The 12,900-nt window shown below is 33.2% G+C and overlaps 2 protein-coding genes across 9 annotated transcripts in view; both read left to right on the forward strand.

Moving 5' to 3' along the window:
- The window catches only part of C3G (C3G guanyl-nucleotide exchange factor), an 83,542-nt gene that overhangs the window by 48,011 nt on the left and 22,631 nt on the right, over nt 1-12,900 (forward strand). For 6 of the 8 annotated variants that reach the window (XM_074183075.1, XM_074183078.1, XM_074183073.1 and 3 more), the window contains exons 5-9: nt 8,386-8,559; nt 9,244-9,395; nt 9,447-9,911; nt 11,697-11,825; nt 12,547-12,570. In XM_074183075.1, the coding sequence (XP_074039176.1) occupies nt 8,386-8,559; nt 9,244-9,395; nt 9,447-9,911; nt 11,697-11,825; nt 12,547-12,570 (944 nt within the window). The remainder of the gene's footprint in view (nt 1-8,385; nt 8,560-9,243; nt 9,396-9,446; nt 9,912-11,696; nt 11,826-12,546; nt 12,571-12,900) is intronic. The other 2 variants (XM_074183074.1, XM_074183076.1) reach the window with 2 other exon arrangements.
- On the forward strand, nt 463-2,897 carry LOC141485733 (uncharacterized). Its single transcript, XM_074183082.1, has 6 exons — nt 463-923; nt 1,112-1,375; nt 1,526-1,597; nt 1,729-1,797; nt 2,448-2,543; nt 2,608-2,897. The coding sequence occupies exons 1-6, from the start codon at nt 783-785 to the stop codon at nt 2,893-2,895; spliced, it is 930 nt and encodes a 309-aa protein (XP_074039183.1). The 5' UTR covers nt 463-782; the 3' UTR covers nt 2,896-2,897.

Below are 12,900 nucleotides of genomic sequence, written 5' to 3' on the forward strand. Positions count from 1 at the left end.
TTCGATCACTGAGAAACATAAATGATAGATTTTCTATTCCTGGCCATCTCTCTTCATTTTTCGAGGAATTTTTTTCTTACTCAGTACCTAATATGCTAAATAATATGCCCTAGAGCAGGGGTCTCCAAACTTTGAAGCCTTCGGGCCATAATGATTTTTTCAGTTTGTTCCAAGGGTCAATTTCTGCCCTTAACTATATTTCTAGACTAGGATAGCCGCAAAGTGCGTGATAAGCAAACTTATGCTTTTTTTGCATTTCAATTATTATTGTGTATTGTGACACTTAACGACATCTAGTGGCGAGTAGTGGTTCTATGTACTATGTTTTTCAGCTACCCGCTAGGTGGCATTAGGCGTATTTAATTATTTGGAATTACCGCGTTGGTTCGAGAAAGTTCTGGTTCTAGCTAGTGTATTCCGATCACCTCGAGATGGCAGTAATAATTGCATATAAAAAGGCTAGCGGCGCAACTGCCAGTTACGGCCGATTTCATAATCAATATCTAAAGTCCACTTTACCGAAAGGAGACTTTACACTAAAGTCCCCTTTAAAGTAGCTGTTGCCGTCATTTGGTTTCATAATTAATATTAAAGTGCCCTTTCCATAAAGTATCTTTTAAGTAATTTTTAAGATGTTGGTCAACCTGGAATTCATGGATTTTGACAAGATTTGTCATATTTGACGAGTATTTAAGTTCAGTGTTTGAATAAGTAAGGTTAAGAGTTGTGGTGTTTGATGTTTTTGTTATTTGTATTTGTGAGGACGATTGATTTGGACTGAAATGGAAATGGTAAATAATAATAAGAAAGTTCGCTCGTCAAATTTTTCTCGGGAGGAAGAAATGAATTTAATACAAGAAATTGAAAAATTCAAGCATATTTTAGAATGCAAAACTACTAATAAAGTAACGAATGCAGAAAAGGTATGTATTACAAGTACAAGCAATTTTTTGTGTGTATTTTATTTATTGTAGAATACATGTTAATGTAATCATAACCCTAATTTTACTTCATCAAGGGTGAAGGGTGTGAGCTTGAAATAATAAATTAAAACTATATATATCTATGTAGTTAGATACCTCAATATTAATAAATTTAAATATGATTTTAGGAAGAGGCATGGCGCAAAGTACTTTCCAGCTTCAACTCCAGAAATATACAAGTGAGAAGTATATCTCAGATTAAAGCAAAATTTGATAATCTGAAAACAAAAGCTAGAAAGGATGTGGCGAAACAAAAATCATATATGACGGGAACAGGGGGTGGTCCCGCAATAAAAATTGATTTAGATCCTGTAACAGAAGCAACCCTAAATATAATAAATATGAAAACGGTGGTGGGTTTGAATAACAGCTTGGATAGCGATTTCATAAATGTAATTACATTTTTTTATAACCAAATCATTTTGTTTTAACAGTTACCAAACTAAAATTTGGTTAATGGTTAAAAACATTATTTCTTTCATGATTTTATCTGTATTGGTTAGGGCAATAAAATTAAATATTAATTGTATGTGGTATTATAGGATCTTGGAATGGATGCATCATCTTCAGTTTTAAAGGAAGAACTTCTAAAAGAATATCCTCAACAATTTGTTGTAAGTAAATAAACCGTTTTTTAAATGATAATATATTAGCAACCTGTTAATAGTTGTCAAGATAAATTTGTTATTTTTTGTCTTGGGAACATACTTGTATAATATTAATTATTCTGAATATATTGTTACAGGATTCAGAAATGACAATAATTGCAGCAGGAGAAGCCAAAGATGAAATGTCAGAGATTTCTACGCAATCAGTAAGTTATAGATTTTTTTCACTACTAATCCATAGTTCGGAAAGACCTTTTATTTTGAATTGAAGGGTTTATATTTTTAGGAGTGATTAATTTTTGGGAAAGAAATTTTTTGGCTTTCTACTACTTCTTCTTGATACAAAAATTATGTGGGAATCTTCCAAAGAAAGGAAAGAAGTAATCAATTTGAAAATAAGTAACTCTATACATGGATGTGTACATCATGCAAAGAAACATCTTTCAGATAATAACTGGAAGGAAGTCCTCCTGAAACAGCTATTTTCATATAAACATTGAATTACATTACAAAGTATCTTCTGTATAATTCAGTATTCAGTATTGTTTCGAAAGAATTTTTTTCTGTCGTGTAATTCAATGTTCATATGAAAGTAGCTGTTTCAGGAGGGCTTCCTTCCAGTATGTGTCTGAAAATTGTTTCTTCGCATGATCTACACATCTATGTATAGAGTTACTTATTTTCAAATTGATTACTTCCTTCCTTTCTTTCGAAGATACCTACATTTTTTTTTGTATCAAGATGGAGAAGTAGAAAGCCAAAAACTTTTTTTCCCAAACCTTTTAATTTGTTATGCTGATTAAAGCTAATATTTAAGTTAGGACCTCAAAAAATGTAATAGTACATTTGCTTTTAGATAGTACCTGAATTTACTGAAGAAATTGTATTGGAGGAGAACCAGATATCACCTCCTACATCAGTGACACCCTCAGGGAGCATGTCTAGTAAAAAAGTGAGTTTTGAATTGTGTGTGGTACAGTTGTAATTTTTATTATATAACTCTTGTCTGTTCCCAGCAAACGCATATTAAGAAAAAAATCGATTGGAGTAGTTATGCACCTAATAATTTAAAAAGAAAAGCCAACGGAAAACTACACCCAACCAAAATAAACCCGTTATATAATGCAAAAGAAGATTATTATAAAAAGAAAAAGGAGCTTCTTGAAAAAACGGTAGAAGCAGAGGAGAAGGAGAGATCAAGGAGAAGGGAGAGAGAAGAAGAAGAACATTTAAAAAAAATGACTTTATTGGATTTAGAAATCAAATTAAAAGAAAAACAATTAAATAAATTAAATGTTTCATAAAACTGATTTTTAATTATTATTAGTATTTACAATCTAGCAAAATGTTCATTAATTATCAAATTCCTTATATTTTCTGCTATATTTGGATTATTTTCCATGGGGGGTAATACATCCTCATCGTCTTCCTCTATTTCATCTTCTTCAGTAAAGTTATCATTCATATCAATGGCAATGTTATGAAGAACTGCAGTTGCGACTATTACTGCCATTGTGGTCTCTAGTTTTAGTCTCATGCCAAACCTCAAAACGGGAAATCGTCTTTTCCATAAACCGTATTGACGCTCTACTACATTTCGAGTCCTTATTATAGACTCATTGTATAAATTTTCAGCAGGTGTTCTAGTTTGTTGTAACTTAGTCATAAGATATGGCTTTAGAGAATATCCACTGTCACCAATTAGCATATACTGACCAAATACACCATTTTCAAATTTTTGCTTTAAACTGCTATTATTAAAAATTGTTTGGTCATGCACCGATCCTGGCCATCTCACAACAATATCTCTTATTTTCAATTTAGCATCGCTTACTGTCTGAACATTTAATGCAAAATAAGATTTTCTACATCTGAATATTTCTGCATCATTTCCACCGGGAGAATCAATTTTAACTAATGTGCAATCAATTGCTCCAATGGTCTTGGGAAATGAAGCTATTTCATAAAATTTTTCAACTGCTTCTTCCAATTCCCTTTTATTTTCATACATGCGAATGTGTTGTCGGGCTAGTGAGGCAATAGCAATAGACACCTTTTTGATAATCCTGCTAGCTGAACTTCTAGACACTCCCATAAAATCTGATACGATTATTTGCATATTTCCTGATGCGTAGAATCTTAAAGTCAACAATAATTGTTGTAATGGTGTAATGCACCCACCTCTAAAAAATAAATAAATTTTTTTATAATTCTGTTAATAATACAAATTTTACAACTTACTTATTAGTAGGTAACTGAATTTGTTCTTTTATTTCATCTAGTAGATACAAAACAGTTTGTTTTTTTAAGCGAAAACGTTGGTAAAAGTCAAGCTCATCATATTTTTCGAAGCAGTCTGTTCTTTTCCTATACACTTTTGGTCTTCTAGTATAAATAAATTCTTCATCAGATGAACTTGAGCTAGACGTTTCAAAATTATTCATATTTTTATGATTATTATGGCTAAACGAACACAAAACTAGCAAACGTAGCGAGTAGCACAACAAATAACAATTATTAAAATTGAGGTTATGTTGTAGTTAAATGACACTTTAGCGAGTTGAAGTAGAGAAATCGACACTTTAACTTTGAAGGACGTTTTTGGCTTAAAGGACACTTTAACTTGGTTATGAAATCAAAAATATTTATTAAAGTATCATTTAAAGTTAAAGTAACCTTTATGTTTCTTTATGAAATCGGCCGTTAGTCTGCGTAGGAAAGGCGAAGGAAGCGAAACTGTCTATTGTGAAAGAAAGTAACACCGTCAATAAAAGTATTTTGATTTGACTTATTGTTTTTATGTGTGATTTGTTAGTATGGAAAAGTAGCGAAAAATCGACAGTGAATGCAAAACGTTCCAAGAAAAATGTAACTTTCAGTATTTTGTGATTGAGTCCAATAATAAGGCGCTATGTTTAATTTGTAATGAAACCATAGCTGTTCTCAAAGACTATAACATTAAACGACACTATGAATCGAAACATCTTCAAAGTTACTCCAAGTATACAGGAAGTTTGCGAAAGAAAAAATTTGAAGCTTTGAAACGCAGACTCAAATCGCAGCAATCTTTGTTTACCGAAACGAATACTGAACAAGAGTCTGTAACTCGCGCCAGCTTTCATGTGGCTCTTGAAATCGGAAAACGTGGCAAACCATTCACCGATGGAGAAATGATAAAAGAATGCTTGATTGCAGTAGCCAAAGAAACATGCCTCGAAAAGGTAAATTTATTTAAAAGTGTCAGTTTGTCAAAAACACCCTGGCTCGGAGGGTGCAAGATATCGCAGAAAATATATCATCTCAACTGTCTGACAAAAATGGACATCATGAGTGGTTTTCTCTAGCATTGGATGAGTCAACGGATGTGTCAGATACTGCTCAGGTGTTGATTTTTATTTGGGGAGTAGATAAAAGCTATGAAGTGTATGAAGAACTTCTTGATATTGATAGTATTCACGGCACGACAACTGGGGCAGATATTTTCAAGGGAGTTGAAAATGCCATTAATAAAAAAGAACCTTCGATGGAGAAATTTGAAATCTATAACAACTGATGGAGGCAAAAATATGTATGGTAAAAATAAAGGAGTGGTTGCACTTGTGTCAAAGGCTGTAGAAAATGATGGTGGTTCAAAACCATTAGTCTTACATTGTATCATTCATCAACAGTCCTTGTGCGGAAAATGTTTGGATATGTCTGAAGTTCTAAAACCAGTCATATCGGTTGTTAACTTCATCAGATCCACTGGGTCGAATCATCACCGACAATTCCGCGAGTTTATTCAACAGATTGGAGAAAATGATTTACCATATTATACTGCCGTACGCTGGCTTAGTTGCGGAAAAGTCCTTAAGTGCTTTTTTGAACTTCGAGCAGAGATCGAATTTTTTTTAAATGAGAAGCAGCGCCCTTTTGCCGATTTAGAAAATAGTGAATGGATTTGGAAGTTAGCCTTCTAAGTCGATTTGACAAATCATAAGAACGAACTGAATTTGAGATTGCAAGGAGAAAATCAGCTTCTCCCTGATTTATACACCAATATCAAATCCATCAGGCAGAAAATAATACTATTTCAATCGCAATTACGCAAAAAATGTTTCACACATTTTGAAACATGTGAAATATTCAGCCACACTACAGAGACTGAATTTCCCGTCAATTTGGCAATCGAAACTTTGAGTGCTTTGAAGGTAAATTGTGATGCTCGTTTTTCAGATTTTGATGTCATTGCGAAATGAAATTAAGCTCTTTCAAAATCCTTTTGATTCTGACATTGAAACCCTGGCTCCGGAAGTCCAAATGGAAATTATTGATTTACGGTGCAGTGATATACTTAAGAACAAATATCGAAATTCATATTTGTTGGAATTTTATAAGAGTCTTCCACTGGAACAATTTGATAATTTGCATAAAATTGCTCGTGGGTTGTTTTCTGTTTTTGGTACTGCTTACTTGTGTGGGAAAACGTTTTCCAAGATGAAGTACACAAAGAATGTTTACAGATCTCAATTAACCGATGAGCATCTTAAATCTCTTTTGATAATTGGTACAAGTAAAATGGATCCACAACTACAAAGTATTGTCGGTGGAAAATCACAATTACATAAATCTCATTAGTGTTTTTGTTTTACTGTGATTCATTTCAATTATCTGTTAGTTATCAATATGCTTAAAATTAGATACTTGAGTTAAGTTTTCTTTGTCATCATTTCTGTCGTTAAGTTTCACCTTGCAAGTAAATAAAACCGAGTAATTATCATTCTGTGTTTTCTTCTTCAACTTATCACAGCAATAGTAACAACAATTAGGTAATCATTGGCTGTCGCGGGCCAATGATTACCTACGGGCCGTAGTTTGAAGACCCCTGCCCTAGAGTATCGTAATTTATCTTCTACTACTTTGAAGAAAAATCTCAAAGAGACTGTCTTGAATGGGCAGCTGATTCAGTAAATTTCAGCAAATTTTTTATTTCTTCAGTTTATTTGTATCATATGTTTTTCCTGTTTTTTGGGGCTCGCTTGATATCATTTCAGTTGCACTTGGCCTTTTTGTGTGTATTTTGCATTTTATGACAAAATAAATACTTATCATTATTAAATGTCTCCGTATTGATTATAAACAATACAGAATGATACCATTAGTAACAAGGAAACTATTATTTACTCTTGACTCATTATCTGAGCAGGTATATTTTTCAAAAAAATTCATTGCCAAATGTGATATTCATTTATTTATTTGTTTCATACACTATTCTACAGGATGAACCCAATTACAGAATAGGAAGTAACAGTGGCGTTTACAAATATGTACTTACATAATATAATTTGTGAATCTATATAAAAAAAATTAAAAACAAAACTGTCAGTTAGCTAAGAAATGTCTTTTGATTTGTATAATCTGGCAGTTGAATATATCTAGGACATGACTAACAGAATTAGAGGTATCGCACATTGTATAAATTGGAGATTTTTCATTATATTTGTACGCGGAGTGTTGACACTATTCCTAGATTACCGTCTAGGAACCCAAAAATTCAACATATGTAACAGTTGAGATGATATTGTTCATGACCTTGAATAAATAAAGAAATTAATAATATTTACGCCTCACCTCGAGACTACAAAAATTGTGAGTTACAAGCAATTCATAATAGGGTATTCTTACAGTAGGATACGTGCCTTCAAGTTTAAAAGACATATATTTTAGGAAGTGCCTCTGTAGGGCTTCTAGTTGATTTATATGAACCTGATAGTAGGGATTCCACACGACAGATGCATATTCTAGCCTAGATCGAACAAAAGTGAAATAAAGTAATTTCAATGTTGAAGCTTTTTCGAAGTCTTTTGTATTTCTAACTAAGAATCTATACATGCGATAAGCTGCTGTTAGAGTAGTGTCAATACGTTTATTGAAAGAGAGGGATGAATCAAAAGTAACACCTAGATCAGTGAGTGTGTCAGGACGATCCAGAACTTGATTGCTTATGACGTACTTGTGTAAATTCAAGTTCGTTTTTAGTGAGTAAGGCATTACATTACATTTGGATATCTTGGGAGATAGATTATTCTTTTGACACCAAGTAGCAACGCGATTTAAATTCAGGGCGAGACGTTCGCAATCATTAGAACATGTTATAGTGTGATAGAGTTTCAAGTTATCTGCGTATAAAAGGAAATTGACATCAATCTCAGCTCCTATATCATTAATGAACATATTGAACAGTAGGGGTCCTAGATTTGATCCTTGTGTTACACAAGATATGGCTATATATTCGATAGACTTGAGTCCATTGAGTTGGACGTACTGCTTACGGTTGTAAAAATACCATTTGAAATGGGTAATTAATTCATTGGATAACCCAAAAGTCGAAAGCTTGTTGAGCAGGATACTATGGTCGAACCTGTCGAAGGCTGTAGAAAAATCAGTGTAGATGACATCAGTCTGAGACTGACAATCGATACCCTCTGCATAACATTGAGTGATTGTTACAAGATTGGTGGTGGTTGAACGTCCTTTCATGAAACCATGTTGATCATGAAACCATATGATAGCGATTGGTCTGTAATTTTTTATCTCACTTTTATCTACTTCTTTTAAATTGGGCAGACTTTCGACATTTTCCATATTGATAGTATGGATATGTAGGAATAATATCGAAAGATCCAACCGACAACATCTTATTATCGACGGTAATATTTGCGGGTACTTTTGAAACCATCATTTTCGAAGTTTATATCATAAAAACATAAACTTGATTTGATTTTTCGATTCAAATTGACTTGTATGTTTTTCAGAGATTCAATTCCACCACCTAAGCCGCCATTGCCAGAAAATCTGCGTCGATCAAACCCAGACACATGCATCACACCCCCTCCTTTACCGCCCAAGAAAAAACATTTCCGAATGAAACAGTTGATTGATGACTGTCATTTTGTGGATCAGTCCCCTTCATCGAACAGTTTTGGAAGGTAAGAATACCCCATACATACGGGGGTTGTTTCAAAAGTAAAGACAATAACTCTGTATGGAAAAATCTTTTCTTTACTTCCAGAGCAACTTTTATCACACCAAGTTATTTTACAGTAGCTAGAAAATATTTTGTTTTTCACCGTATACCTGAAGAATTTAGTTATGATGTTGAATATGCGATGCACTGGATTTCTTTTTTTTTTTGTACTCATGACCATTTTCTTTTCTGAGAAACTCAAGAATTTCATTTCTCAAATCCTCAACTCAACGAATGCAATTCATAGTTCAATAAAACGAGGTATATAGTACTCCAAATGAAAATGACGTTGTTACATCATATTTTTTCCATGAATCATCATCCCCAAAAGCAGTATTAGATTATTGAACACACTAATTTTGGCGCTTCCCTTGTATTTTTCATATGTTGATTCATGCAAGATTATATAAACTCCAGACTTGATATTACATAACATTTTGTGGTTTCCTGTTATGTTCAAAGAGAAAGAAGTTTTATGATATTGTATAAACTCAAATGTGTGGCATAATGTTGGTAGTTATGGTATATGAACTACCATCCTTCACAACAGGTTTTTCCCAGGGTCTCTATCACCGTTACTTTTTGAACACCCCTCGTATGATGATAGCACCCTACAATATTTGATGGTTTCAATACAAATTTTCAGAATTTTGTACAGATCCAAATCGCCAGAAGGTTCCGCATCATCGATGAGTGCAGATAGCGTCGACTCCATGATGAATCATTCTTCTCGGGATGAAGATGAATTGAGAGATTTAACAGACGAACTCTCCTTTGAAAATCTCACATCTGACTTGGGTAATTATAACGAATCAAAGTATTGTCCTGTTTAAATCTCTGTTTTCTTAGCTGCTAACAGTTCAAATTCGTTTGAAGAAACTTCTTTGAGTTCGAATTTATCAAACCACAACAGCGACTACTTCACTTCTGTCAACGATTACCATCGACTGTCGAACACTGATTCTGGAATTGTGTCCATGCGTTCGTCCAGCTACTCGAGAAGTTCGCAGATGAGCACCACGAGCTCCCAGGTCACGCAGCAATTTTCGAAGCAGTCGAACTCTCAAAAATCTTTTCAAAATTTCAACAAAAGTTTCGACAATCAGACGGTTGTTAAGAACTTCAGCCAATCGAACTTCAGTCAATCATCCAGTAGCAGTAGCAGTTCTGTCGTCATGGTTGCCAACAGCAGCTCATGTAGAGATGTGGTAGATTTCGCGTGTGAGGAGGTTCCGCCTGCCATACCCCAAAAGACTAAGAAGAAGACTGAGAGGAATCCGTCACCTTATGATAATGTTCCTGACGAGAAAATGGGTAAGATGATTTGTTTCATGTTCTTGTAGGCAGAACTGGACCCTCTGGAGTAGAATAAATTCAAAACAAGTACTTCCCAAATACTAAAACTGCAACACTCTTCTTGACGCGCATTTAAGTAACCACGTTGGAGTCTTCAGGAGAAAAAGTTGACTGATTTAGTCTTCTGAAGACGCCAATTTAGTTGGTGGATCACACATTGAGAAGAATGTTCTGCTGTTTGGGAACGGTGGTCGTTTTGGACCAAAAGCTATGCATCACATCGAATAAAAAAACTGACATCAGGTTTCTATGCATCAAAAAGACTAATGAGTTTTTGTTCAGTATCAGAAAAAGTGCCCAAAATATGCCATCACAAGGAATAGAAATGTTTAATGGCTGAGAATACAATTTTTATAGAAAAAAATTAAAATTTGCATGAAATGTTTCTTATCAAAGATCAAAATATTGGACATCACCTATAGTTATTGAAATGATTCAAACATAGGTAGTTGAAACATACAAAATGAAGGAGTATTAATCATCAGTTATTAAAATCATTCCCACACATTAGAAACATTCAAAAAGTAAAATTGTTTACAAAATAGGAGCATTAACAGTTTTGCATACTCTCAAACGAGATAGTCTTATTAACACAATCGTCAGTTCAAAAGTGTGCTTTGTCTTTTTCGGTATCGTTTAGAGTTTTTGCTGGATGATAGACTAAAGGCCCCATAGTGGGTCCCTGTGGCGTCCATCTAAGATTTGTTTGTTCAACAGAGCCCACATGCTGTTTTCTGTTGCATAATGTTCCTCAATTTGGGTTATTACAGAAAATGCAAATTTGATCAAAATAAAGTTGAGTTTAATTCATGAGTTTTTCAAATTCACTTCGAAAAGTATTCAAATTGATGTTTCAGATGTTGGGTTTTAATTTTTGAAAGGGATTTGTTTCTAATTCACATATTGGCAACAGCGCCTATATCAAGTTGAAATAATTTATACGTACCTAGATATTCTACTTAAAAAAAGGAAAATTATCTTTATAAATCAACAAAAATAAATTATAAATTATAGTTCAATACCACCTCCACAAGCCACATAAACAACAGTTGTTTTGTTATTTATTTATATAGAGGAAGATAGGTTAGGTGCACAAAATGTCATTTGTCACAGAATGTCTCGGAACATATGTAAACAGAACAGCACGCCTCTGAAATATGTCATCTTTGTTTTTCTCATACAGATTCATTGTCCTTTATTAGCTATAACCGATATTGCCAAATGGTGAAATAGAAATGAATCCCTTTAAATGTTGAATGCATTATTTCATTCCTCTTTTTTAATTTAAATAACTTTTTGAGGAAAAAAATTGAAATGATAAGTTCAAAATGCGTTGTTTTAGAGCTCTTTTATGAAAACTACTTGATTTTCATCAAGAGGAACATTCCCCATTGGTATGTTTTTTGTTAAGGTTTCTGCTATAGAGCAATAGTTATTGTTCAGTTTATCTGTGTTTATTGGTATATCAAATTGTTCTTTTTTTGGTTTTCCCCTAAAACCAATAATCATAAACATCTCTTTTGATTCGATTAGTAATACTGAATTGAAAAAATTTAAATATTGCATCTTGTTAGTTCTCGCAAGATTCATATATTACTTAATCGTTTTTACATGCAAATTTCAGTGTGAATGAATCTGAATAGTGTGGTAACAGAAAAAGTTGTTATTCTCTGTAAAAAATTATTTGGGGATATGGAAAAACTTGTCTGGTAGACCACTGAACTTAATTTGTATTGTTTGCAGCTGAGGTTGTAGTGACATGTGAAAGACATCAATCGCATCAGAGTCTATCGAGTAGTACAAGCATCACTAGTTCAAGTAATTGGGAACAAGACAATAAGCCGCCACCTCTACCGCCAAAAAAGAAACACAGTAAGTTATTTTTCAGTTTTTATGTATCAAATCTTCCAGCACGTCATTCACTTCTTGAAAATATTTTATCTGTTGTATTGTTGGCATAAATGTGTCAGTAAATATGAGGTGAAATTAGTGCCCCGCGTTGGGCCCCGGTTCAACACCATACTCAATTAGGAGTTAAAATATTATCACACATATATCATTATAATTATTGCTCGATATTCAGTAGTTGGTTAGGCGTTGTATGTTTTTTATTTACAATATAAAAGGATTCTGTTGATGCAACTCTTTTTTTTTATGGAATGGTAAAGGTTCACTCTCCTACTGCCTAATATTGAAGTAATTTATATTTCATATCAACTTTTTTACGCAATTACTGTTCGAATCTGAAGCACAGTCAACCCATTGATTATTAGATTTTAATTTTTTTCGTAATTACTTTTCTTGCAATCAAACATTTCATTAGAGAATAGGATTGAAATATTGTTAAACGTGTTATAATTTTGAAATATTCATCAACGATACCTACCAAAAGGGATTGTTTAATCCAAAACACCAGTATATTATAAATTTTCCTTCGCCTCTTGACATAAGCAAATATTCAAATTTTATTTCACTCCCTTTTGCTTTATGTAAATGAAAACTTTTGTTTTCAATTCGTTATTTACAAAATGTAGTACTTTAAGAGCATTATTGTATATTGAAACGTTGTTTAACAAACTACCTTTGTTCCTAGTGTTCCAATCTGTGGCTTACTCGGGTAAGTAAGCCGCCAGCAGCAAACATAATATTTTTTTGCCATCTAACATCCTTATTTTTGGAGCTTTGTTTGCTGTTCCTGAAGTTTTTCTTCGCACTTGCGACTTGGGAAATGTATTTACCAATAATATGATTGATGCAATCAACTGATGTATAAGACAAAATCTGACTGACAGAAATACGTTTCTTGAGTCCAAAATATTTCATTCTTTCCTTTTCAGTGGAGTTTCGTATTTTCATTAACTTTTTTACAGAGATCTTAAGCACCTCAGTTTGTGTTGAGTTTAAATAATATATTGAAATGTGTAATATGAGAACTGAAATGTTTTGA

Source organism: Leptinotarsa decemlineata, unplaced genomic scaffold (assembly GCF_025532065.1).
Source record: "Leptinotarsa decemlineata unplaced genomic scaffold, Ldec_3_MD MMD2_tig00026330_RagTag_RagTag, whole genome shotgun sequence".
Classification (NCBI taxonomy): Eukaryota; Metazoa; Arthropoda; class Insecta; order Coleoptera; family Chrysomelidae; genus Leptinotarsa; species Leptinotarsa decemlineata.